This window comes from Lutra lutra, chromosome 6 (genome assembly GCF_902655055.1).
Source record: "Lutra lutra chromosome 6, mLutLut1.2, whole genome shotgun sequence".
NCBI lineage: Eukaryota > Metazoa > Chordata > Mammalia > Carnivora > Mustelidae > Lutra > Lutra lutra.
Window position 1 is genome coordinate 96,665,873 of NC_062283.1, and position 23,552 is coordinate 96,689,424.

Sequence of the window (23,552 nt, forward strand, 5' to 3'; positions counted from 1 at the left end):
AGAACTCATGAAATTAGGTCCCTCTGGTTTTCAAAGCCAAATATTATGAGGATTTGTCTTCCCAATGCAGGTCTCCCATGCCTGATGGTGGGCTCTGTTCCTTTCCCTTCTCTGTGCCAGCAGTATCTCTTCCTTCTATGGACAGTCCCATGGGTCAGTTTGGCTCCCAACTATGTCTCTGTCCCTCCTACCCTTTTTGATGTCACCTCTTCTCTACATTTAGCTTTGGAGAGTCTGTCCTGCTTGTTCTCAGGTCAGTTTCTGGGTTATTTACATTAATGTGGGCGTTTTTTAGGTGTATCCTAGGTGTATTTTAGGATCTTTCTAGTCTACCATCTTATGGAAGTTTGTTTTTTAAAGAGAATTTAAATTTGTTACTGCCATTTTTCCATGAATAAGATCTTTGATCCCATTTCTTTCAACCATTTTATATCACTGTTTATGAAATTTCTAATAACATAGAGCTAGGTTTTTAAATCTAGTTTCAGAATAGTCTTTTAAAAGGAAATTTCCACCCATTTGTGGATTTAATATTAATTTAGTACTCCTGTGTGTGTGTGTGTATGTGTGTGTGTGTGTGTTTGTGTGTGTTTGTACGTGTGTGTTTATGAGTTTATCTTGGTGGATTTATTTTTTTATGGGCATTTAGAGTTCCTTGTATTTTGAAAGTATTTTAAAATATTGACTTTCAATGACATTTCACTTGGATTACAGAGGGCTTTAATAATCTTTGGCCAATTTTTTATAATAATTTCTATGCTTTTAGCTCTTGTTCCATATAGGTTATATAAATTCAGACATGTGCACTGTGAGTTTTTTGCTATGTTTTGTTAACCCTTGTCCCTGGACTGACTTCAAGCCTCCTCAGTCTAGTTGGCAACACTTCTCAGTTCCAGTTCCATTCTGTTAGATTTTGCAACTTGTTAAGTCCCCAGCTTTTTATAGGGTGTTAGTGCCAACCCCTCTGACCTCCATCATTCATGAAACCATCTTTCACATCACCAAATGGCTGTTAGGACCTATTTCCAATTCTTTAGGGTTTTCTCTACAGAAGCCAAGCTCTCGTGGGCTGCTGCTGCATTACCTCATGCTTATTGTTTGGCTTTGATTCTGCTTGCCATTTCTAGCTCCTGAGAATTGCTTTTTGTTCTTGATCATATTTTACTTTGTATTTTCAGGTAATTGTACTAAGAGGAATATCTGTATGAACTTAGTTTATCATGTTGTGATAATTTTTAGCAATTAAAAAAAATCTACTTTCAATGAAAAAAGTCAGGAACAGTTTGAACACTTAGGATTAATTAACAAATCATATATCTATTGATGTAAATTTGGTGAGGACTTTTCCCCCTTCAAATGGTAGAATCTAGAAATTAGAGATCAGGATAATTTGCACGGGGTCTGTTAAGAGTTAATTCATGAATGAAGTTACTGAACCATTGGATTAGCTTTTGAAAAGTCATGAATTCCTGTGCTTTGACCTTTTGTTCAAGAATGAAAAATAAATCAGTTTAAAAAAAAAGAACTGCAAATGATCTTGACAGCATGGTTATCATCTTAGAATATAGGGAAGAAAGCAGCACCAGAAACATCCTTCTACATGTGCACTGCTAACTTTCCCACCACTTGGTACCTCATATGCTTATTTCTTACTCCCTCTTTCTCTCTTCCTTCCTCTGTTCTTTTCTTCCTTCATTTCTTCTGCAGATAGCTACTGAGGGCACAAGGTTTTATTATCTGTAGCCCTGAAGAATTATTCTTGTTGTGAGACCTCTTATCTGGGAGTTTCAATTTAGTCATTCAGAGACTCTGCAACTGAAGAAATTCTGTGTGCCCAGCCACACACAATTGCAGAAAATAATTCAAGATCTTCATAACTCATTTCTGCTTTATTTTCATTTTATAAACCTCTTACGCTTATTGTTCATATGAAAAAAACATACCTTCTCTGCCTCCATGTGTACTCATGTACCCTTTTCTCATCTGATATTAAATTAAAAGAGGTTGGAGTATCTACTGTCTTCCATAAAGGAACACTTCTTTTTTTTCCCTCATTCATAGAAACATGCGTAGCTCTTACTTCCAGTCCACTGTGTCTAAGCAGAGCCCTTCTGTCAACCCTGAGACTGCTTTAGAAACAGAGGCCACTAAAAGAGAAATGGTAATAGAAATTTTAGTGATGAGATGGAACCTGTTGGATAGTTCAGTTTTAATCCCATTGAAGTCAGAAGCTAAAAGTCTCAAATTCAAACCTTGCAGAATTTAAGCTCCAAATGGGTCCATTATGTCTTAGTGAGATCCTATAGGTAATAACTTGCTATAACACAATGTGATTTTTGAGCTGAGTTTCCTTAGGGCATGATTTCACAATTTTGTTGAAGGGAACTTGGGATCTTTTTGTAATTTAAACATGGAGGTATTTCTGGACTCATAGTTACATAGAAAACAGGGTATGCTAATGAGGTGCATGTAAGATTTGTGACTTGCTTTGAGCCCCAGTGGTCTTACAGATTTCTGCAGCTTTGCTCTCAGGATAACTTATCTGGGTAACCAAAATAATAAGACCACCTTCTCATTGTCCAAGAAAGACTTTAAAAAACTGAAAACAATTAGAAAATTTATAGTATCTTAGAGAAGCAAATATATGGTATACAGGATATAGTACATCCTGTTCTGATCAATGTAAATATTTGAGCCTACATATTGTGGCACGTGAGCAATGTACAGCCACAGGTACTTATTCCTACCTCAGGGACTTTGCACTAGCTACCTAACGTCCTCTTCCCTCTGAACTCTACATGGGCCATGGCTTCACACAGCTCAGATCTGCACTTAAGTGTTATCTTTTGAGAGGTGCTTCCCTGACCACCCAATGTAAAATATACCTCCTTCATTTATATCACATGACTCTTTAAAAACCCTCTACTTAACCTATATCACCATGTGATACTTTTTGTCATTATTTGTTACTTTAATATTTCTTTTCCTCCTCACTCCACATATAAATTTATATGCTTGATAATATTTATTGGATGCCAGACATTGTGAATTTTACCTTCTTGGTACTGGAAATTTTATATTTCTTAAAAATATTCTTGAGCTACTTATGGGAGGAGGTGACATTACTTAGAAGTAATTTGGTCTTTTTGTATCTTGCTTTTATTTGTTAGCCAAGACCAGAGTAGCATTTAGACCAGGGCTAGTTTTTCCCAACTACTGAAGCAAGATCTTTCTTAGTACTTTAGCCGTCTTCCTGTGAAACATGACTTTTGTGTTCTGGATATTGGGAGCAGTTAATATTCCCAATTCTATGTGAACTCCAACCACTATGCTCTCAAATTTTCTTAGTTGGTTGTTTCCTCAGCCTTAAGTAATTTCATCACATGCACGGGCTGTCTATATTCAACTGAATACTTTTGGGAGAATTATTGTAGACTGTTCTGTCTTTACAGCTCTATCCTCTCCAGTGATTTGCCCTGTGGACTCTGGCCACCTTGGTTTTTCCTGACACCCAACTCTGTCCTTTCCACTCAGTGAATCCACTGGACTGTACCTGAGTATATCCCTTCTTATTTCCCTCTCCCCTGCCTGCTTCTGAGCCATGACTTGGAAATCTCCAAACAATGCACTCAAAATATTTTAAGGCTCATCATCTCATTTGTTGCTCACTTTGCGGAGATCTCTGTCTTTCATTGCCTGATGTAAAATGTCTTAAGAGCCTTTGTTTTATATATTTTGTCCAATATCTTAGTTGTTTCTGACAGAAGAATAAATTTGGTATTTGTTACTCTGTCTAGGTTAGGAGTAGAAGTCCAACCTATGAATTTAAATGAAAGCAGGGATATTTCCAGTCTTATTCCTTAATGTATTTTCAGGTCCTAACAGTGCTTGGCACTAAGTAGGATATCAGTAAATATTTATTAAATGAAAAAATGCAAAAGATTTGAATCAGCTAATGTTGGAGGATCTAGATTTGTTCTTTAATGAATCAAAGGGTACTCTAAATGAATTACATGAACGTAAAATAAAAAGTATATGATTCCTTTCTACTCATTTTTCTGTATTATTAGAATGATGTGTTAAGTCCCAGATACAATCCAGCTCATCATTAAGAACAACTCAAAGCTGAGGGACCTAAAGCAAACAAAAGTGTACATATCTAATTTTAATGCAGAAGCTATAATTATTGTTCCCAAATTCAATAACTGTAGGCATAAACTATAAATCTTCTTTTAAAAAATTAATAGTATTTATTAGGTTAAAACCATTTTGGTCAGTTTCTGGTTATTTTATATTTTTTTGATGCTTCTTAGCATGTAATTATTTGCTCTTGAGAAAAAAAATAAAGACATGAGGGAAATGAAAACTGTTATAAGCACCTACTATGAGCCAAATGTATAAATTATATAAACAAAGTTTTCGTAAGCTGTTTATTTTAAAAAATAATACCTTTTAATTTCTATTATTTCTATTTTAGAACTAAGTAATATTCATTTAAATCATATTTAACGCATCTAACAGGTAGGTCATAGTTTACAACTAATCCTGAATTTCAGAGAAAATGTCACAGCATGTTCTGGTTAGTGGTATGCTGTAAATGTTTAACAACTGGCTCTCTTAAAAAATGAAACAAAGCAGAACAATAAAGCTTTGATTTCTAGTGTTTGCTATTTTTTATGGATTGAATTGTGTCTTCTTAAAAAAATACGTAAAATTCCTAATCCCCAATACCTCAAAATGTGGCCTTATTTCAAACAGAATTCTTCTAAGTGTAATTAGTTAAGATGAAGTTATAGTGGAGTGGGGCATACCTTTAATCCAATATGACTGTTGTCCTTTTAAGTGTAGAAGAGACACAGAGGCACAGACACACAGGGGAACACCATGTGGCTACAGAGGCAGAGATTGGGGCAATGCATCTGCAAGCTATGGAGTGCCATGGGTGGATGGTCACCGACAGAAGCTCCGAAGAGTTAAGGAAGGATCCACACAGAGTCTCAGAGGGAGCATTGTCCTGCTGGCACGTCGATTTCAGACTTTATAGCCTCTAAAACTATGAGAGAATAAGTTTTATTTGTGACTCTTCCTGTTTATGGAACTTTATTAGAAAATCTGATATATCCATGAAGTCAACACTTTCACTATGGCCAGTTTCAACTTTCTGACATGCAGTTACTTAAGACAGAGGTGAGAAAAGATGCTAACAATGGATTCTTGCCAGCTGGTTTGAGCCACCTCCAGCTTATCTCTCTTATAGTATTTTCTGTGAATTCTTGAATTCAAATTGATTCATAGATTTTTATCCATTAATTCAATTAATTTAACTGTTATAAGCACCTACTATGAGCCAACAACTGTTGGCTGGAGCTACGTAAGTGGACAAAAAGGATAAAAATCTCTCTGCCTATGTGGAACTTTCATTTCACTAGAGGGATAAAGAAAATATGTTTATATGGTACGTCAGGTAGTGATAAGCTTAAACAAGAAAAAGGAATAAAAGAGAAGGGACACAATTTTAAATAGAGAAAGATCTCTGTGAAAATGTGATATTTGAGCAGACATGAGGGAAATGAAAGAGTGAGCCATGAAAATACCAAAGTGAAGAGAATTCCAGAATTTTAGGCAGAGAGAATAGCCAGTGCAAAGATTCTAAGGCCAGGGCATCCTTGTTTGTTGAGGAACAGTAGGGCAGTCAGTGTGGCTGGAGCAGGGCAAAGGTTAGAATAGCACAGATGAGAAAGGTAATGAGGCTCAGAGTGTGTAGGGTCTTTTGAGGTACTCATTGAAAGGCTTTGTGTGAGAAGGAAAAGCATTGGTGGATTTTAAGCAAAGAAATGCCAGGATCTGATTTATGCTTTATTCAGAATCACTCTGGCTCTTTATTACATTTTTTTTTTTTTAATGGGTCTCTTGCTTCCCTTCAGTTGGTTCTTAACAATTACATGGGAAACAGCAACCTCTCACTCAGTTGGCATAAAGGGACATGAAAAATAAAGGTTCAGTAGCAACAAAACAACCAGGGACTTAAAACAGAGAGCAAATATTGGTAATTTAGATCTGTAAAATTTTGCGCTAAGGAATGAAGCCACCACAACCTTCCCAACAAAATGAAAAGTCTCGACTTCATTGTCATGGTTTCATTTACCATGAACATCAAGGTGGAGTTTTGAGGTATCCCTTTTGAACTGCTTTTTAGCTAGCATGGTCTTTACCTTAACAACTTCTCACAAATTTACCTTAACATTTTCTAAAGCAGTACTTTTTGAAGTCTTTATCTTCTTTTTCTTCTTCTTCTCTTTTTTTAAAATTCCAATCTAGTTAGGAATTGTACTTTGGTGAATTATGATAAAGAAAAATTGCTGGGAAGTCAAATACAACATGAAGATAAGCAGAATACAAGCCTAAACTTGTATTATTAGATTTAACAGACATAAAATCTCATTTCAGTAAATATAATAAAAATAAACAAAACAAAGGAGGGAAGAATTACCAAAACAATACTCATTGTCCATTGAAAGTGTGTGCCCAGGTGATTAATAGAGAAAATTACTATTACACTTAGAACTTTTAGATGTTCTAAAATTGTAAATAAAAAATTTTAAGAGCGGGTGCCTGGGTAGCTCAGTTGGTTAAGCGTCTGAATCTTTATCTCACCTCAGAACTTGACCTCAGTATCATGAGTTCAAGCCACATGTTGGGCTCCATGCTGAGCGTAGACCCTACTTAACAAAAAATGTTTTAAGTGAAGTAGAAGTTTCCTATGTTAAATGCCTATATGTGCACTATAAACAAACACCATGCATATCAATATTTAGAATTTTAATATGTGAAATGAGTTTATTAAATTATCTAATCTGATTTGGGTTAACAATTATACTTGCATAGTACATGCATATATACCTCTCTTCTTTATTTAATTTTCATAACATTCCTAGTAGAATAACCAGCCTCACAGAGGTCTGCTGATGGATATGGAAGAAAGATTTTATAGCAATTTCAGTGAGTTTGGGTATTCACTTAAAATTCTTTTATCCCAAGTAAAGTGAGTGATGCTCTGTTTTCAAAAGTCATCTTTAATCTTTAATCACATAGTTTTCATAATCTATCCCATAACTTTTTAGTTCAATTTAAATTACCTTTTGATGAAATAAAAGAATTCTGGATCCACTTCCAATTTCTTTTAAGAGGATTTTTTTTAAATGCATATCAAATTTAATAAAACTCCATCTGCTATGGACTGAATTGTGTCCCCTCAAAATTCATATGTCAAAACCTTAACCTCCAATGTGACTCTTTTGGGAGATAGGGCCTTTAGAAAGATACTTAAGGTTAAATTCGGTCATGAGGGTAGGACCCTGATCCAATAGAATTAGTGTCCTTATAAGAAAAAAACAAAACAAAACAAAACAGCAGTGAGCTTGTTCTGTCTTTCTCAAACTATGTATATGTATGCACTGAGGAAGGGCCATGTGAGGACATTGTCTGCAAGCCAGGAAGAGAACTCTCACTAGAAACTGAATCAACTGGAATCTTGGTTTTAGACCTCTGTTCTCCTAAACTATGAGAAAATAAATTTCTGTTGTTTAAGCCAAACAGTCTTTTTTATGGCAGCCCAAGGAGGCAAAGGCAATTCAATTCATGAAGTATTTGCTGACAATACTTTGTAGATGATAATATTGAGATCATTTTCTACTCATTGATACTTATTTTTAAATTAAAATTGTGGTACAGCAATCTATTAAAAAAACTTGTTCTTTAAAGTTTCTGACTTTTAATTTTGTTCTTTGACCTCAGCTCCTATTTGTAAAAAAAAAAAAAGTAAAAAGAATTCTTTCTTTCCAGGAAATACAGAGGCTGTTAAATATATCAAATACCAGTCAGTAGAGCAAGTTAGGCTTTCCTATTGATCTATTTAAATATTCAGACCAAACTGATTTCTTATCCTGAAGAAACACCGAGTGTGTATTTCCATAGTTCACTCTTGACATAGCTTCGCCCATCAATACCAAAAAATAGCTGTTTATGGTCAGTTCCACATTATCACAATGGGCTGGCTGCATGGGGGGAAGAAAGCCAATAAGACAGAAGCTCTAATTTGTAACATTTACTGATTTTCCTTGATGTATGTATACCCATCATGAATAATTTCAACCTACCATGGTTAAGTCATAGAACACAATGTTTGGAAAAAATGCGAACGATCTCTTCTGATGGGCCAGTGAAAGCCACCTTCAGTGCATTTGTTTTTACTTAACTTGAAATATGTACTGTCACTAATTGTTGTTTACTTCAGCTGATTTTTTTTTTTTTTAATCAAAACCTCTCAATGAAGAAAGTGTTGCACTGAGTTACATTCTCTCATAAGCTACGTGGGTACCTACTCCAGCATCAGAACACATCCCTATACAAAACATAAAGTGCCAACCACATTTTTTGACAAAGTAATTTTCCATAATTTTATCATATCTAGAGCTAGTTGTGCTTCTCAGCATTGAAGCTAAAAGAGAATTTAAATAAGAGCCGAGCTTTCTTCCTTTAAATCTTCATTTCCAAATTGCACGCATACTAAAAGAACTGCCACATAAGAATTTATCTGCACATTTGTCAAGTTACAATGAAAGAATGCTTTGCTAGCTTCATTTATTCAATGAGTTGGTTTTCCATATCATTAGGCGGTTTCAGAAATCACTGAGCGATGATGCCTCAGATAGTAAAACTTGAGCTACTTTCTTTACTGGAATCAGCAAACATTTCTAAACAAATATCTTTGATGCAGTCATTCACTAATGTCTTGGCAACTGTATGTGTATTTTAGTCTTAGCAAGCCCAAATGCCACTTTATAAAAACCCATGAAACACTAATGTTTTATGCAGAATATTGAACATAGACTTCTGTTGGGTTTTTAATACTTTTTGTTTCCAAGAATTACTTGGTTTTTAATTTTTTAATGTTTTGTGTATAAAGGATTAGTATATTTTGATGGTTTCATAAATTCATTGGGTAAAACAACTCCCATAAAAATAATACATTATGGTTTTAGCACTTCACCATCAATTGGGGATAAAAGCCAAATTCAATATATGAGCCGACATTTTCAGGTAAATTTCATCAGAACTCTTTTCTCCTTGTTTCTGTGGAATCATTGCCACTATCTACATTCAAATACTACTGTTGCCACAGTCAGCAGATTGTATACATTTTCTCATAAAAAAAATTAAATAAATAAAAATTCAGTGAAGCTTGTGTGGCCGTTTAATTGGAGTTAAAGTAAGTAATGAGAATTTGTTCTCCTAATTTAGAAGTTAATCTTATAGGATACATTATAAAATAGGCTTGATTAAAATTTAAAGTATTATAAAAACATGTATAAAAATAAATGGGAATATATTCTTGAATATTTATATACTTTTGTGTTACAATTGCAAAGCAACCTTGAAATGTCATGCACTGTCACGTGGTTCTACTGCATGTGGCCTGCATACAGCTTGAGCTACAAGCAATTCACCATGTAAATTGAAAAACCCCATGTTTATACTGTATACAATGACATGAGTCCACCTATCATGTTCTTAGACCTTGAAACAGTGTCTAACAGCTCTAGATTTCCCTAAATGCTTAGTCTCAGTCTCTGTGTTACTTCCCCTTGACTGGTAACAGTTTATGAATTGATACCAATCTTTGGACCACATGATTAGTAGTGCTTTCATAGAGAAATCCTTCCCATATGTAGTTATAGCTCAGACATTGGTTGGATCTTGAGGAGATTGATGATAAAGAGTTGTTAACATCTAGTAAGATTTCATCATGTCAGATGATTCAGGCTTAGGATGCCAGGGGTGAGTTGGGGGATAGGGGTGAGGAAAAGATGGAAAATCAGAATTACTGATCTGACCTTGATCTCCTTCACATGAAGTTTCCATTTCGTGAGAATTCCCTTCGTTCTTCCTGTTTTGACCTTTAACACCATCCCATTCCCTCCCCCACCTTGGTCGCTTTTCTACTGAAATACCATAGGACTAGAAGTCCTCTGTTTGAGTTCTAATTTCAGCAGTACAGGACAACCAAAGGTGAAGGTACTCCCTCATCTTCAATTTTTCAGTGAGCTGAGGGACCTCTAAGTGCCTGTACTACATAATTAAATTAAAAATACCTACATTTTGGGGCATTTGGGTGGCTCAGTTGGTTGAGCGACTGCCTTCAGCTCAGGTTATTATCCTGGAGTCCTGGGATGGAGTCCCATGTCAGGCTCCCAGCTCCACGGGGAGTCTGCTTCTCCCTCTGACCTTCTCCCCTCTCATGTTATCTCTCACTCACTCTCTTTCTCTCTCAAATGGATAAAGAAAATCTTAATCTTAAAAAAAAAAAAAGAACCTACATTTTGTGTCAGTTTTATATTTGTGGTGGGTTTACAGCAACTGATTTTAAAATTAAATATAGACTCATTGTGACCACTACCCCAATTCCTGGTTCATCAGTGCTTCCACACCATCAACACCTGCCTTCATATTATAGTGTAAAAAATTAGCCTGTATGTGTGCATGTGTGTGTGTGTGTGTGTGTGTGCCCATGTGTGTGTGTGTGTGTTTCCATAGTTTCTGTCTGCGAGTTCTAGAACCAAAGAACCTCCACAAGTATCTACACTGTAAGTACTTTCTAGAATGACCTTTCTAAAACAAATCTAATCATGTCATATCCCTGTTTAAAATCTGAATAATTTCTCACCATCATAAAAATGAAATCCAAAATCCTTAACAATGATGTTCAGGTTCTTCTAGATCTCACTGGTGTGACCTATCATTCCTTTACCTGGCACACTCTAAGCAAACTGAACATCTTGCTGTTTGATAGCTTTGTACTCTCTTGAGCTGGTCTTTCTTCCATCTCCCTCTTTACTGTGTGCTTCAGTGCATCCTTTAAGTATCATCTTAGATGCTACTTCTCCATCAAAACCTCCCTTGACAGGGCCCTTCCCCTTTTCCATGCTTCTGTAGCCCACCTTCCTTTCCTTTCAGCTATTACAACTCCCTATGGCTATTATGTATTCAGTGGCTAGTCTTCCCCACCACTGTGATTACCTTGAGAATACAGGCCTTGCCTGTACTGCTTAGCAGTGTATCTGTAGCAATAAGCAAAATGCCTAACTCATACAGGGTTCTTAGCGAATAAATGTCAAGTGGAGAAAGCCAGTCTGAATTCTTATTGAAAAAGCTGCCATTACCACCATAAAATTTCCCACAATTAACATCACTTGATTTAATTTGCATCATGTGACATTTCTTCAGCCTTTATGAGTATGGTTAGCATTGTATTTATAGAATTTGTGCTTGTTTACTTATTTTTTTGAAAATATTTTTATTAACCTTTTCTCATTTTCTTATATGGTAATCTCTGGATTATTTTTAAAGATGATAGCTTTATTATCAGGTACACATAGTTACTTGTACTCAATACAAATCATATGCTTTGCTCCCTAGATTGTAATTATTTTAATTGAATATAAATACATTTTTATAAAATGTTTTTAAACAATTTTTAAATGAATACTATTGTATATCTGTTTTTTACTATCAATTTGCTTATTAAATGATTTTAATTTATATAATGTAAAAGTGACACTTATGCAGCTCCTGTCCAGGTATAATTGATAGAATTAGAAACAATATTTTCCTATTATTTCCATCAGAATTTATTCAGTGGAAGAAATCTTATTATTATTCCGGTTGGAACTGTAGAATTTCACAGGGACTAGAGCAATGATTTTGGGGATGAAGACAGCCTTGTGAAAGAACTGTAGCATAAAAATGTTGAGGGGGGCAAGGAACAAGGGTTCCTGTATTTTGTAAGGAATATTTAAAGACATAGAGCTGTCTTAAGTGTTCACCTGTTTATCCACATTCTGCAGCTTTATTTCCAGATAGGAAAAGGAACTCATCACTGGGGAGCAGATGGGGCAGCAGAAGTTGCTGGAGGCTGTGAATAGGCCTCACAGAGTTCAGCACCCAGCACAGCAGGATTCATTGCAGAGGCCTGGGGTGAGCAGGTGCCAGCAGTCATCTCTGATAGCATGGTCCACACTACCACCACCACTATCAACAACAATAACAAAAGTAAACACGCAAACCAGGAGAGCTGTTGCTTCCCTGTTTTCAAGTGTGCTTCACGGAGAATTCACCAAAACAATATCCTTGTAAAAAATCCCAACGCACCACTGCCTTCGGCTCAGGTCATGATCTCAGGGTCCTGGGATCGAGTCCCACATCGGGCTCTCTGCTCAGCAAGAAGCCTGCTTCCCCCTCTCTCTCTCTCTCTGCCTGCCTCTCCGTCTACTTGTGATCTCTCTCTGTCAAATAAATAAATAAAATCTAAAAAAAAAAAAAAAAATCCCAACGCAACTGAACAGCAAATATCCTTTAAAATTCTTTGTAAATACATTTGGCAAGTGGTCTGTGGACAAAATGATTTAAACATACAAACACCAAGAATTGCATTATGGATGTTTTTCATTAGCCTTCCATAACATCTTATCTGTGATAGATTCAAGATCTCATATGAAAGTCTAGAGATTAACATTTCAAAAGTATTCACCAACCAATCCTAGCTGAATATTTTTTTCTTTTCTTTTTTTTTTTAAGATTTTATTTAGTTTTTTGACAGAGATCACAAGCAGGCAGAGAGGCAGGCAGAGAGAGTGGAGGAAGCAGGCTCCCTGTGGAGCAGAGAGCTCCATGTGGGGCTCAATTGTGGGGCTTGATCCCAGGACTCTGAGATCATGACCTGAGCCGAAGGCAGAGGCTTCAGAGCCACCCGGGCGCCCCTGGTTCTCCTTGATTTCACTCATGACTTCTTGGATTTAACATCAACTCTGATTTCTGGAATGAGATCATCAATAGTGAGGGGGAAGAGCTTTAACCAATGGCTATGCCCCACTAAACCACATGACTTCAAATTTTCTATATTCAGATTAACTCCCATGATTTGCTCCTGTGTTGGAGGGCAAAAGGGCAGGAGGTCATACTTTCTTTGCTTCCAGCTCTGACACATGATACTTGCTTTTATAAATTGGGAATGATTTAAAAAAAAAAAAAAGAAAAGCAAATAAACAATATAAAAGACTCATTTCATACACTTAAAAAAATTGTGGGTTTCTTATTCAGACTATACATTCACACATAGAGAAGTCTTACGTAATAGTAAATCTTGGGGAGAAACACACTTCAATCTTAAATTTTATGTCAAAAAGAAATTTTTTTCTTCAAATTGTAAGTCATTTTGATTTTAAATATATACTCACAAGCAGAATTTCTTGAGAACGTAACTGTTTTTTTTTTTTAACACTTGACCCTATAGTTCAGGTCTTCAGATTGCTGTAAGTGTAGTTATGATATAATGTGAATAAATCTAAATAATTAAACTAGCTTTTCTAAGTAGACTGAACTTATAGAAATATAAAAGATCTTTTTAATAAAAGTCAAAAAAAATTTGGCCATCTTACTCAGTGATGGTGAGTACAGCAAGACTTGTTAGAAAAACTCACGTCAGTCTCCACCAGGGGGCAGAGCTCAGTGACCTTTTTATGTAATAGGCTTACAACACTTTGAGGACTTCCTACAATCCTTAGGCTAATGGTTACTAAGCTGAAATTTATGCCCACATTTCTGTCTCCTGCCACAGCTATATTGACTCTCCAAATTCTTTGGATGACCCATGATCTTTCCTGTATATTAGATAATCTACCAGGAACCTTCTATACCAGTCCTTCTCCATCTCTTCATCCAACGAATAATGCCCACACATCCTTTAGGCCTCAACTCAGAAGTAACTTTCTTAGGATAGTCATCCCTAATTACTTTCTCCCTACCCACACTTATATACATACATACACATCTGACTAAGTTAAGCCCCCAAAACCCTCCTCCCCACAGTACTGGTCACTTCTTTACAACATTTATAATTCTTGTTTAGTGTCTTTTTCCCACAAGTCTATAATACTAGGGGCAAAGGATAGTGTGTCTCATTCTTAATTGAATCTTGAGCATAGCAGAGCATCTAGGTAAATGCAAAAAGAAGGAAGGACAGAAGGAAGGAAAGAAGAAAATGATGGGGAGGGGATATAGGAGGGAAGGAAATGTCTGCAAGATTGTAAAATCTCTGTCCCAATGGATTTAGAAGAAATATATAAATATTCTGTGATCTGGCTGGTTAGACCACACTAAACCTCAAGGTCCCTTTAGTTCTGGATCATGTTAAGTCAGTTATACCTTCTACAACCTTTGGTCTTTTAAAAATATAGCTCCTGTTGGTTCACTGGGAAGATTCTGGAGCAGAACTGCACCAATGGTGCAACTAAGTGGAGGACACACATTTATTCAATTGATCTCAGTTTAACAAGGGGTGAGCTATGGTCGGTCACATATATTTGGCCCAGGTCTCTGCTCTGTGAGGAGCAAAACAAAAACACTTTCTCTGGCAGACAGTTATGTTCCAGAAACTGCAGGGTGTAACTCTGTGGGTATAAATAAATCCACCTCTTGACCAAGATAATCCTTAACCCTCTTCTCAGTTTTACTCAAAGTTAGACAAGTCTCTTCCTCACTATGGGCCCCTTGACTTCTCTTTCCTTAGAGCATTTAATTTTAAAAATGCTGTTATAAATTCTTTTTCTATCCCTTGGAAGTGTACATTTTCTCCTAGCCTCTTGCCAGTTTTTATAGCAGAGAAATTTCTTTCTCAAGATCTGGAAGCCATCCCTTTGAAGTGTAATCATCAAGAGTGATCGCAAACCCTAGCTCCCCATTTCTGTGGGAAGGTGGGAGTCTAACTTAGATAAATGACAGTTATCAAGCACAGATGGCTAATCACATTGACCAAGTTCCCCTTGATGTCCTCTAGGGCACTTGCTCACTAGCTCACCTCAACACTTAAATCTCCACAAATTTTGTTTCAGCAGAGTGGAGTCAGTGTCTCTTGGCTGTTGAAACAGTCTTGAATAAAGTCTCTTTTGCCTGTTTAATTCTAGTGCACTTTTTCTTTGGCGCCTGATGGGAAGAGATCATAGCCATTTACATGAGGTTTGGCCCAGCTCATATGTACACTTGAATTAAACTGGAGCTACATCACTCATGACCAATGTGAATGTTCTAGAAGGTGACCAAATTGAAAACAAAAAAAATGATTTCACTGAATAAAATGTCAATTAACTTCCTTTTAGTGAGCACGAGGATTATTTTTATTTGGGGAATTGGGATTGTTTTCTTTTAATGCTGCTATTTTGGGATAACATTGAGGGGGAAGCATCTCATCACTTCTAGACAATACAAGTTTGAATAATGTCCAGGCACAAAATCTGTAGTTGCCATGCTTCTGAGCTAAATCAATCTTCTATCCCATAAATGCAGCTCATATAATGGTCTTGGCTGCAACCTTGAAACCTTGCTGAGCTCTTATTTTGAAGGTCCCGAGTGCCTGGGTTTTATTTTATTCTGATTTGGACAGCAGCTGATGGGTTTTATGGCCTAAAGAGCCCTGGGTTTGGGAGCCAGACTGCTTGGGTCGGTATTCTGGTCCACTTGGACTTCAGTTGCTGAACATCTGATTGAGTAAAAGAAAATAGTACAGAAACTGATGCCTAGTAAATGCTCAATAAATGTTAGTTCTTGTCATTGCTACTATCATCATCTTCATTGTCACTTTCACTACTGTGAAAAACAAGCAGGACTTCACGATTTCAGAATTTCTACTTTCCACCAAGAAAAAAGAAAAAGTTATTGATAGGTAGGATTCTGACTTACAATAGACTTCTTCAGCCCTGCTGAATTGCTTCATTCATGCATAATGCTGAGCCCTATTTGTGAGACCTTTGTCTTTCTCTCTCCCCACCCCAATCCCTGAATTTTTTTAGTGATGGATGGGCAGACAGAGATGAAGTCATTGAAGGTTATGAGGTGGAAGCCAACGGGGGAATCACAATAAAGCTGCAATCTCCAGAGGTCAGGTCATTTGATGATTATTTCCTGAAACTGAGACTGGACACTAATACAAGGAATCCCTGGTTCCCTGAGTTCTGGCAACATCGGTTCCAGTGCCGCCTACCAGGACACCTTCTGGAAAATCCCAACTTTAAAAGAATCTGCACAGGTAATTCGCCTTCACAAAATAACAGCTCAGAGGTTATAACTCTAGCCCCATTGCAACTTGTTGAATGAAAGTAGAAGGTGTCAAGGCTGCAGTTCCAAAGCCTGAATTACCATCTTAATTTATAAAATAGCTAGAATGAGGAGAGTGTGTGTATTACCACAAAGATTCATGTTTCTATATTCTGGAAAAACTGGTCTCTGGTGGAGCAAGTTGTAAGAAGAGATAATGCAGGTAAAGGAAAAGCAGACTGATAATTCAGGTATCTAGTATTCAAGCCAGAGGAAATAAATTTTATTGCAAGCATGCTTAGGAAATGTTAACCCTAGACATAAATAAGCAGCACTGGTTTGATCCCTTATTCTTCTTTATGACTCACTTCAAAATATGAGTCTGAAGAAGATGAGATAATGTTACTCAGGGCCACACCACTTACATGGGTGTATGTGGACATAGGTGGCAAGAAGCTCAACACTCTCATCTGTAAATAGGAGTGACATTTCCTGGTGGGACAGGTAATTCCCATGTACTGCTCACTGAAGGCATGCCAGGAAAGGACAGAACGTTGTTCCAGGTCTTTCAGGGCTTGGTGAGCCCTACTGGATGTCCTTTTCTGACCACCAGGAACTACCACACTTCTTAACAGACTTCTTAGCACGGTAAGTTTTATGAGTGTTATCATTACTGCATAGAGACATTGCTGTCTACTGTCCTTTTTCAGTATTGCTTATTGTGGCAAAAATAGATCCCCACTGGTCTACCGTAGTGCCATTCAAAACCAGTTGTCTATACTCGGTTGATAGCAGAGCATGATGGACAGGCATTAAAGATGGGGTCACCATTGACTGAGATGGGAAAGACTCTAAGACTCCAAGAAAAGCAGAAAGGATCAGGAGCTACATTGCAGATGGGTTAATTTTGAGATATCTATTAGTGATGCAGCTGTATATGTCACTTGGTCATTGTGTTTTATTGGTAAAATTTAGAATGCTATTTATTAAACATACCTGGATATCTTTTTGCAAGGATTTCCAAGAAAATATCTTGTGACCTAAGCTTTCAAAACAATGAATTCTGTAGCCATGTATGTTTTGAAAACCATTTTGGGTTTTCTGCTGTCACAGTTCATGGCAATGTCAAGGTTAAAATCTGAACTTGGTTAATGTTCATAGTAGAAAATAAAAAAAAATGCACATTCATGAATTGCTCTTATATTATGCTTGACTCTCAGCTATTCTTAAGAGCTTCTTATGTGATTACAACCTTTAATAAACATGTTTATGTTTGCATTTCATTCTGCAGTCAAGGTTAGCAAATATTTCCCTTTGTTCTTAGTTCTAAGGAAGACTGAAGGCTTATTTAACTTTTCTATTTGGAACTAATTCATGAAATTTATTGCTCTCTTCTGCTACAGGAATCCTAGAATTTTATCTTTAATTTATCTTCAGCAGTGTTTATGGTATCTATGTGTGTATACATTCATGTAAATTTACCTTGCTCTTCAGTTTTAATGTCTGTGTTTCTATGAAATTGGCTTCAATGCTATAGAAGAACAACTGCACTTTCACTTCATGTATCATTCTTATCTAGTTGAGATCCTTGAATGGCAAATAAATTGCATAGTCTTCTAATAAATATGCAGAAACATTTATGAAAATTTATGTGAGGAAGTTGAATGAACCCTTCTATACTATCAATAGCTGCTCTTTCCATCACTTGCTTTTACCTCTTCTAATTGGATCATTTTGGTGTTTTGGAAAGTTTTGATATTGCAGTTAGTTTCCATGGAAACCTTTATTGAGCTTAATCTCGGATGTCACTATTTAAATAAAGAGTTTACATGCAGTAGATTATTATTTTGAATATTAAGGGTCCTGAGCCCAGGCTCAATAATTTGGGAATCACTATGGCTAATTAAAAATTACTTCATGCAAAGTCTACATCACTGCTTAATTAGTTGGGCATATCAAGGGATTGGAGATGTGTTGGAAAGGTACTAACTGAAACATCAAAGCCCAACTTTTTTTTTTTTTTAAGATTTTTATTTATTTATTTGACAAAGAGAGACACAGCCAGAGAGGGAACACAAGCAGGGGGAGTGGGAGAGGGAGAAGCAGGCTTCCTGTGAAGCAGGAAGCCCGATATGGGGCTGGATCCCAGGACCCTGGGACCATGACCTGAGGCGAAGGCAGATGCTTACAGTCTCCCCTTACTTTTTTTTATTTTTTAAGATTTTATTTATTTATTAGAGAGACAGAGGTGCAGGGAGGAAAGAGGGAGAGGGAGAATCAGGCTCCCCACTGAGCAGGGTTCCGTGGAATCATGACCTGGGCCAAAGGCAGACAGTTAACCTACTGAGCCACCCAGGCAAAAAGCCTAATTAAAAAAGAAGAAGGAGAAGGAGAAGGAGAAGAAGAAATCAATCATTGTGAGGACAATGGAAGGAATAGGTATGAAACAAATCGAAGTCATTCTCTTCCAGTAAGTGTCTTAGTTGTTTATAGCGTTTGTGTTATGTTTGCAATGGCCTAGTGCTTTATCCTTCCTGATGAGAATTGTGAAAATGATTCCATGGGATCTGTGAGAGCATTTGAAGGATTAACCACTGGGTCCAACACTGGTTTGGTCAGTATCTGCCAAATGACTTGGAGGACTTTACTTAATTTCTGAATCAATTTCTGCATCTGTAGCATGGTAACACTTTACACAGGTGTGAGAATAGAATGAAATAATACAAGTGAGATACTTTGCGAATTATAAATCCTAAAATAAATGTAAAGTGTTTTTATTAGTGTCATATCTTACTAGAAGGCGAATAAGTATAGCATGGGTCACTTTATTAATATTACAGGTTTTGAAATTACAAATTTAACATAACTACATTCCGAGATGTGGAAACTAGAAAAACAAGCACACAATTCTTAATCAACCACCCTTATTTCGTGCCAATACAGATACTTTATTTTTTTCTTACTTAGGCTTTTACAATTTTTTTTCTTATTATAGAAGTAATACCTACTACTGTGACTATTGTATATAAATTGGAAATATAGAAAAACATAAGAAAGATGATAAGTATTAAGAATTTTCTTTTATATAACCTCTGTTAATCACTATTAATTTTTAATATATTTCCAGCAAATACACACTAAATTTTTGGTATATTTTTATCTGTATGTACTTTTAAATCATAAAGTCAATATTATTTTATATATTGTTTTTAAAATGAATATTGCCTTTTCTTTTAAATTTATAAATTTATCATTAATTTCTTTCATTCTTCACAGCTACAAAATATTCTGCAGACAAATAAGCCCTAATTTATTTAACTATCTCTTTCTTCCTACCCATTTAAGCTGTTTTCAGTTCTTTATGAATTAAAAAAAAAGCTGCAGAAATGTATTAAGAAATTCTTCTTCCTAACATCCCCCTTTTTTCTCATTTTCTTTCTTTCTCTCTCTTTTTCTTTCTTTCTTTCCTTCTTTCTCCTTCTTTCTTTCTTTTGATGATTTTCTTAATATATATATTTCCAGAAATTGAATTATTCAGTCAAATGATATGAACATTTCTAAGAAAATAATACATCTCAGAAGGTAGCTCCTACCAGCACTGCTTGCAATTCTATGAACATTTTTTTCATTTTGTTATGCATAGTTGTAATTGTAGTGTACATATAATTCTGTATTTTATTTTCAGTTAGGATTATACTTTACCTTCTTGATGTTGCTGCATGACCCTCCATTTTAATATCTCCATAATATTCTACCCAGTTAATTATTTAGGCATTCTTATATTATTGGTTGCTTCCAATTTTTCTTCATATAAAAAACACTGACTATGATACAGAGAGTTTTCATGGATGTTATTACTATTTTTAGATCGTTTCCTCACTAGAGATTTTTAAATGTATAATTATTGGCCTAAGAACATAACAATATTTAGGCTTCTTAAAAAATGTATTATCATTGTCTTGCAATATGGTGATATTAGGATTTGCTGTGGTTAGCAGTAATTTAATTGGATGAGTTCACTATGTCCTCACAGATCTTATTCACAGTCCAGTGAATTTATAGCCATAATACTTTCTCCCCTTATTCTTTATACTAACTGGAAACAAGTGGGAACCATACTTTTTAAAGCTGGTATATCCTTGTATCTGGTTATTATCCAAGACATAGTGAAAGAATTTGGATGATATCTGTAATACTCACCAACAGCTCAGGACTAGTAAGATAATGGCAGCTAGCCTGATATGACAAAATTTCAAGACTTCCAAGCATGAGTGCTCTTTTTTTTTTTAATGAGCTATAATTGAAATGTAACATTATATTAGTTTCTAGTTTACTGCATACTATTTGATATTTGTATATATAGTAAAATCATCAATACAGCAGCCTTTACACCCGTATATATATATATTTTAAATAAAATTATATATACATATATATACTTTTATTTATTTATTTATTTGTTTGTTTATTTATTTATTTTAGAGAGAGAACACATCACATGCATGCTGGAGTGAGGGAGGGGAGGGGCAAAGGGGGAGGAGGAAGAGGGAAAGAGAATCTCAAGGAAAGTTCACTGATTGTTGAGCCCCATGTGGGACTCCATCCCTTGACCCCAAGATCATGACCTGAGCTGAAACCAATAGTCAGATGCTCAACTGACTGAGCCACCCAGGTGCCCCTTATCTTTTCTTTATCCATTTATCCATCAAGGAACACTTATGTTGCTCCCATGTCTTGGCTATTATAAAGAGCTTCAATGAACATAGGATGCATATATTTTTTCAAGTTAGTGTTTTTGTTTCCATAAGATAAATACCCAGAAGTAGAATTGTTGCATCATATGATAGTTGTATTATTAAATTTTTGAGAAGCCTCTATACTGTTTTCCAGAGTGCAGTGCAACAATTTTCATTCCCACCAACAGTGCACAAGGGTCCCCTTTTCACCACATCCTCAGAAGCACTTGCTTTTCTTGTCTTTTAGATGATATCCATTCTAACAGTTATGAGGTGATATCTCATTGTAGTTTTGATTTGTATGTCCCTGATGATTAGTGATACTGAATATCTTTTCATGTACCTGTTAGCCATCTGTATGTCTTCTTTGGAAAAATGTCTATTCAGATCCCCTGTCCATTTTTTTCACCATTTTTTTTCTTTTGCTGTTGAATTGTATGAGTTCTTTATATATTTTGGATATTAACCTCTTATCAGAAATAAAACTTGCAAATATTTTCTCTTATTCAGTATATTGACTTTCCATTTTGTTGATGGTTTTCTTGGTGTGCAAAAACTTTTTAGTTTGATATATTCCCACTTACTTATTTTTGCTTTTGATATCAAAATCCAAAAGACATTGCCAAGATTTTCTTTTAGGAGTTGTATGGTTTCAGATCTTATTTTCAAGTCTTTAATCCATTCTGAGTTATTGTGTGTATGTGTGTGTGTGTGTGTGTGTGTGTGTGTGTGTGTAAGATTTCATTTTTGTGTGTGTGGCTGTTCTTGCTTTCCCAAAACCATTTATCGAAGGGACTATCCTTTCTCCAAACATAGGTACTCTTGCTCCAGCTTAGAGATTGCCATTCACAACTTTTACATAGGTACTAATTTTTATAATATATTTCCCTCATTATTAGGTTTCTGTGGAGTTTCCATTTTTAATTAATATCCCATGTAAAGTATGGTAAGATTGGTCCAGTATGATTCCATCCAGATTAAGATAGTCCATGAACTGAGACTGGTTCCTATTTACTATAGTCTTTTAGGTCTTGGGTAATAACTTCTCTTTGCCTTTGGAAGTTTGACCCCAATGCCAATATGCATGCCTGAAGAATATCATTTGCCTTTACCCAAGAAATTGGTATATTAGCCGTAGTTTGTAGAGGGCTTCACAGTTCGCCACCCCTCCCTATAACCATGCCCTTTGAAATATGACCTTGCAGCTCCTCCCATTATGAAGTGGAATTTTGCTCTCTACCATTTGAATCTCAATAGAATTTACAGTTTATTAGTTCCAAGTCCAGGTTTTAAGAGGCTTAACCTACTATTATTCTTTCTTGTGACCCTCCTTCAGCTGTATATAGAAGCCTGAGTTAGTCTTCTAGAATATGAGAGAGAACTTGGAGCAGAAATAGGATGATCTCTTAGTTGATAAACCGGTCTCCAGCCAATATACTAGCTGACTGTTGACACATGAGTGAGCCTAGCTGAGATAAGTCATATCCAACCCAGAGTAGCAAAACTTCCTAGTTGACTCCCAGATTCATGAACTAAATAAAAACTTGTTGTTTTAAGCCACTAAGCCTTGGGGTGGTTTGTTATGCCACATTGTGGAAATTGGTAAGTGATTAAAGGATTTCTATAGCCCTATAATCCATGACCCTCACATGGAACAATAGTTGATTTAATTTAGGGAACATAATTTCTCAACCTAATGCTAGAATTCTCAGTCTTTTCCCCCTTCAGGAGGAAAGATACAATGCTGTACCCTATGTCTCTGAAGCAAAGCCAAACATTTTTATGATTCTACAATGACAATTTAAAGCCCCCTGATCCAAGGCAGTAAAACTATTCTACTTTGGAATTCTGGAAGTGCTAACAAATGGGGCACAGTTACAGCTGAGCCAAACAAACATCCTCAAAACAAAAAAGTTAATAGGTTCTCACACAATGTGCTGGTAGAAATTGCTTAATGGACATATGTTTTAAAAGCTTTGGATGTTGCTTTACTCAGTTTGGGATGCTATAACAAATTATCATAGGCTGGGTGGCTTAAACAACAAAAATTTATTTCTCATTGTTCTGGAGGCTAGAAAGTCTATACTTAGGGTGCCTGCGTGGTAGGATTCTGATGAGAGCCTTCTTCCTGCTTTCCTCACATGATAGAGAAAAAGGAAAGAAACAAGTCTCCTAAGTGCACTAATCAGATCATAAGAGGTACACCCTTAAGACCTAATTACCTCCCCAAACTCTATCTCCAAATATCATCATCACATTGGGTATCAGAGTTTAAACATATGAATTTGGCAGTGACACAAACATTTAGTCTGTAATAGATCTATTTATATCTTTGCTTGAAAGAATGAAAGTAAACTGACCTTGTGTCACTTTTGGACATTATAATTTCTCAGAAAACCTCACACAGAGATGAAACTGAAAATAATATCATACTATAAGCATAGTCTGGGTCTGCTTAACTCTTAATACTTTTGACCTGCCCTGTCAACTGTGGTAGCTACTAGCCATGTGTATTTTTTATATTTAAATTTAAATTAATTAAAATGAAGTCAAACACTCATTTTCTCAATCTCACTAGTCATATTTCATATGTCAACAACTGCATGTGGCTAGTGACTACATCTTGCATAGCCACAGATGCAGAAAAATTCCATTATTACAGAGAGTTCTGTT

The 23,552-nt window shown here is 35.9% G+C and overlaps 1 protein-coding gene across 4 annotated transcripts in view; it reads left to right on the forward strand.

Annotated features, from left to right (window-relative positions):
* GRM1 (glutamate metabotropic receptor 1) overlaps positions 1-23,552 on the forward strand; it is a 429,394-nt gene that overhangs the window by 304,514 nt on the left and 101,328 nt on the right. For all 4 annotated transcript variants that reach the window (XM_047735126.1, XM_047735127.1, XM_047735125.1 and 1 more), the window contains exon 4: positions 15,900-16,135. In XM_047735126.1, coding sequence (XP_047591082.1) covers positions 15,900-16,135 — 236 coding nt within the window. The remainder of the gene's footprint in view (positions 1-15,899; positions 16,136-23,552) is intronic.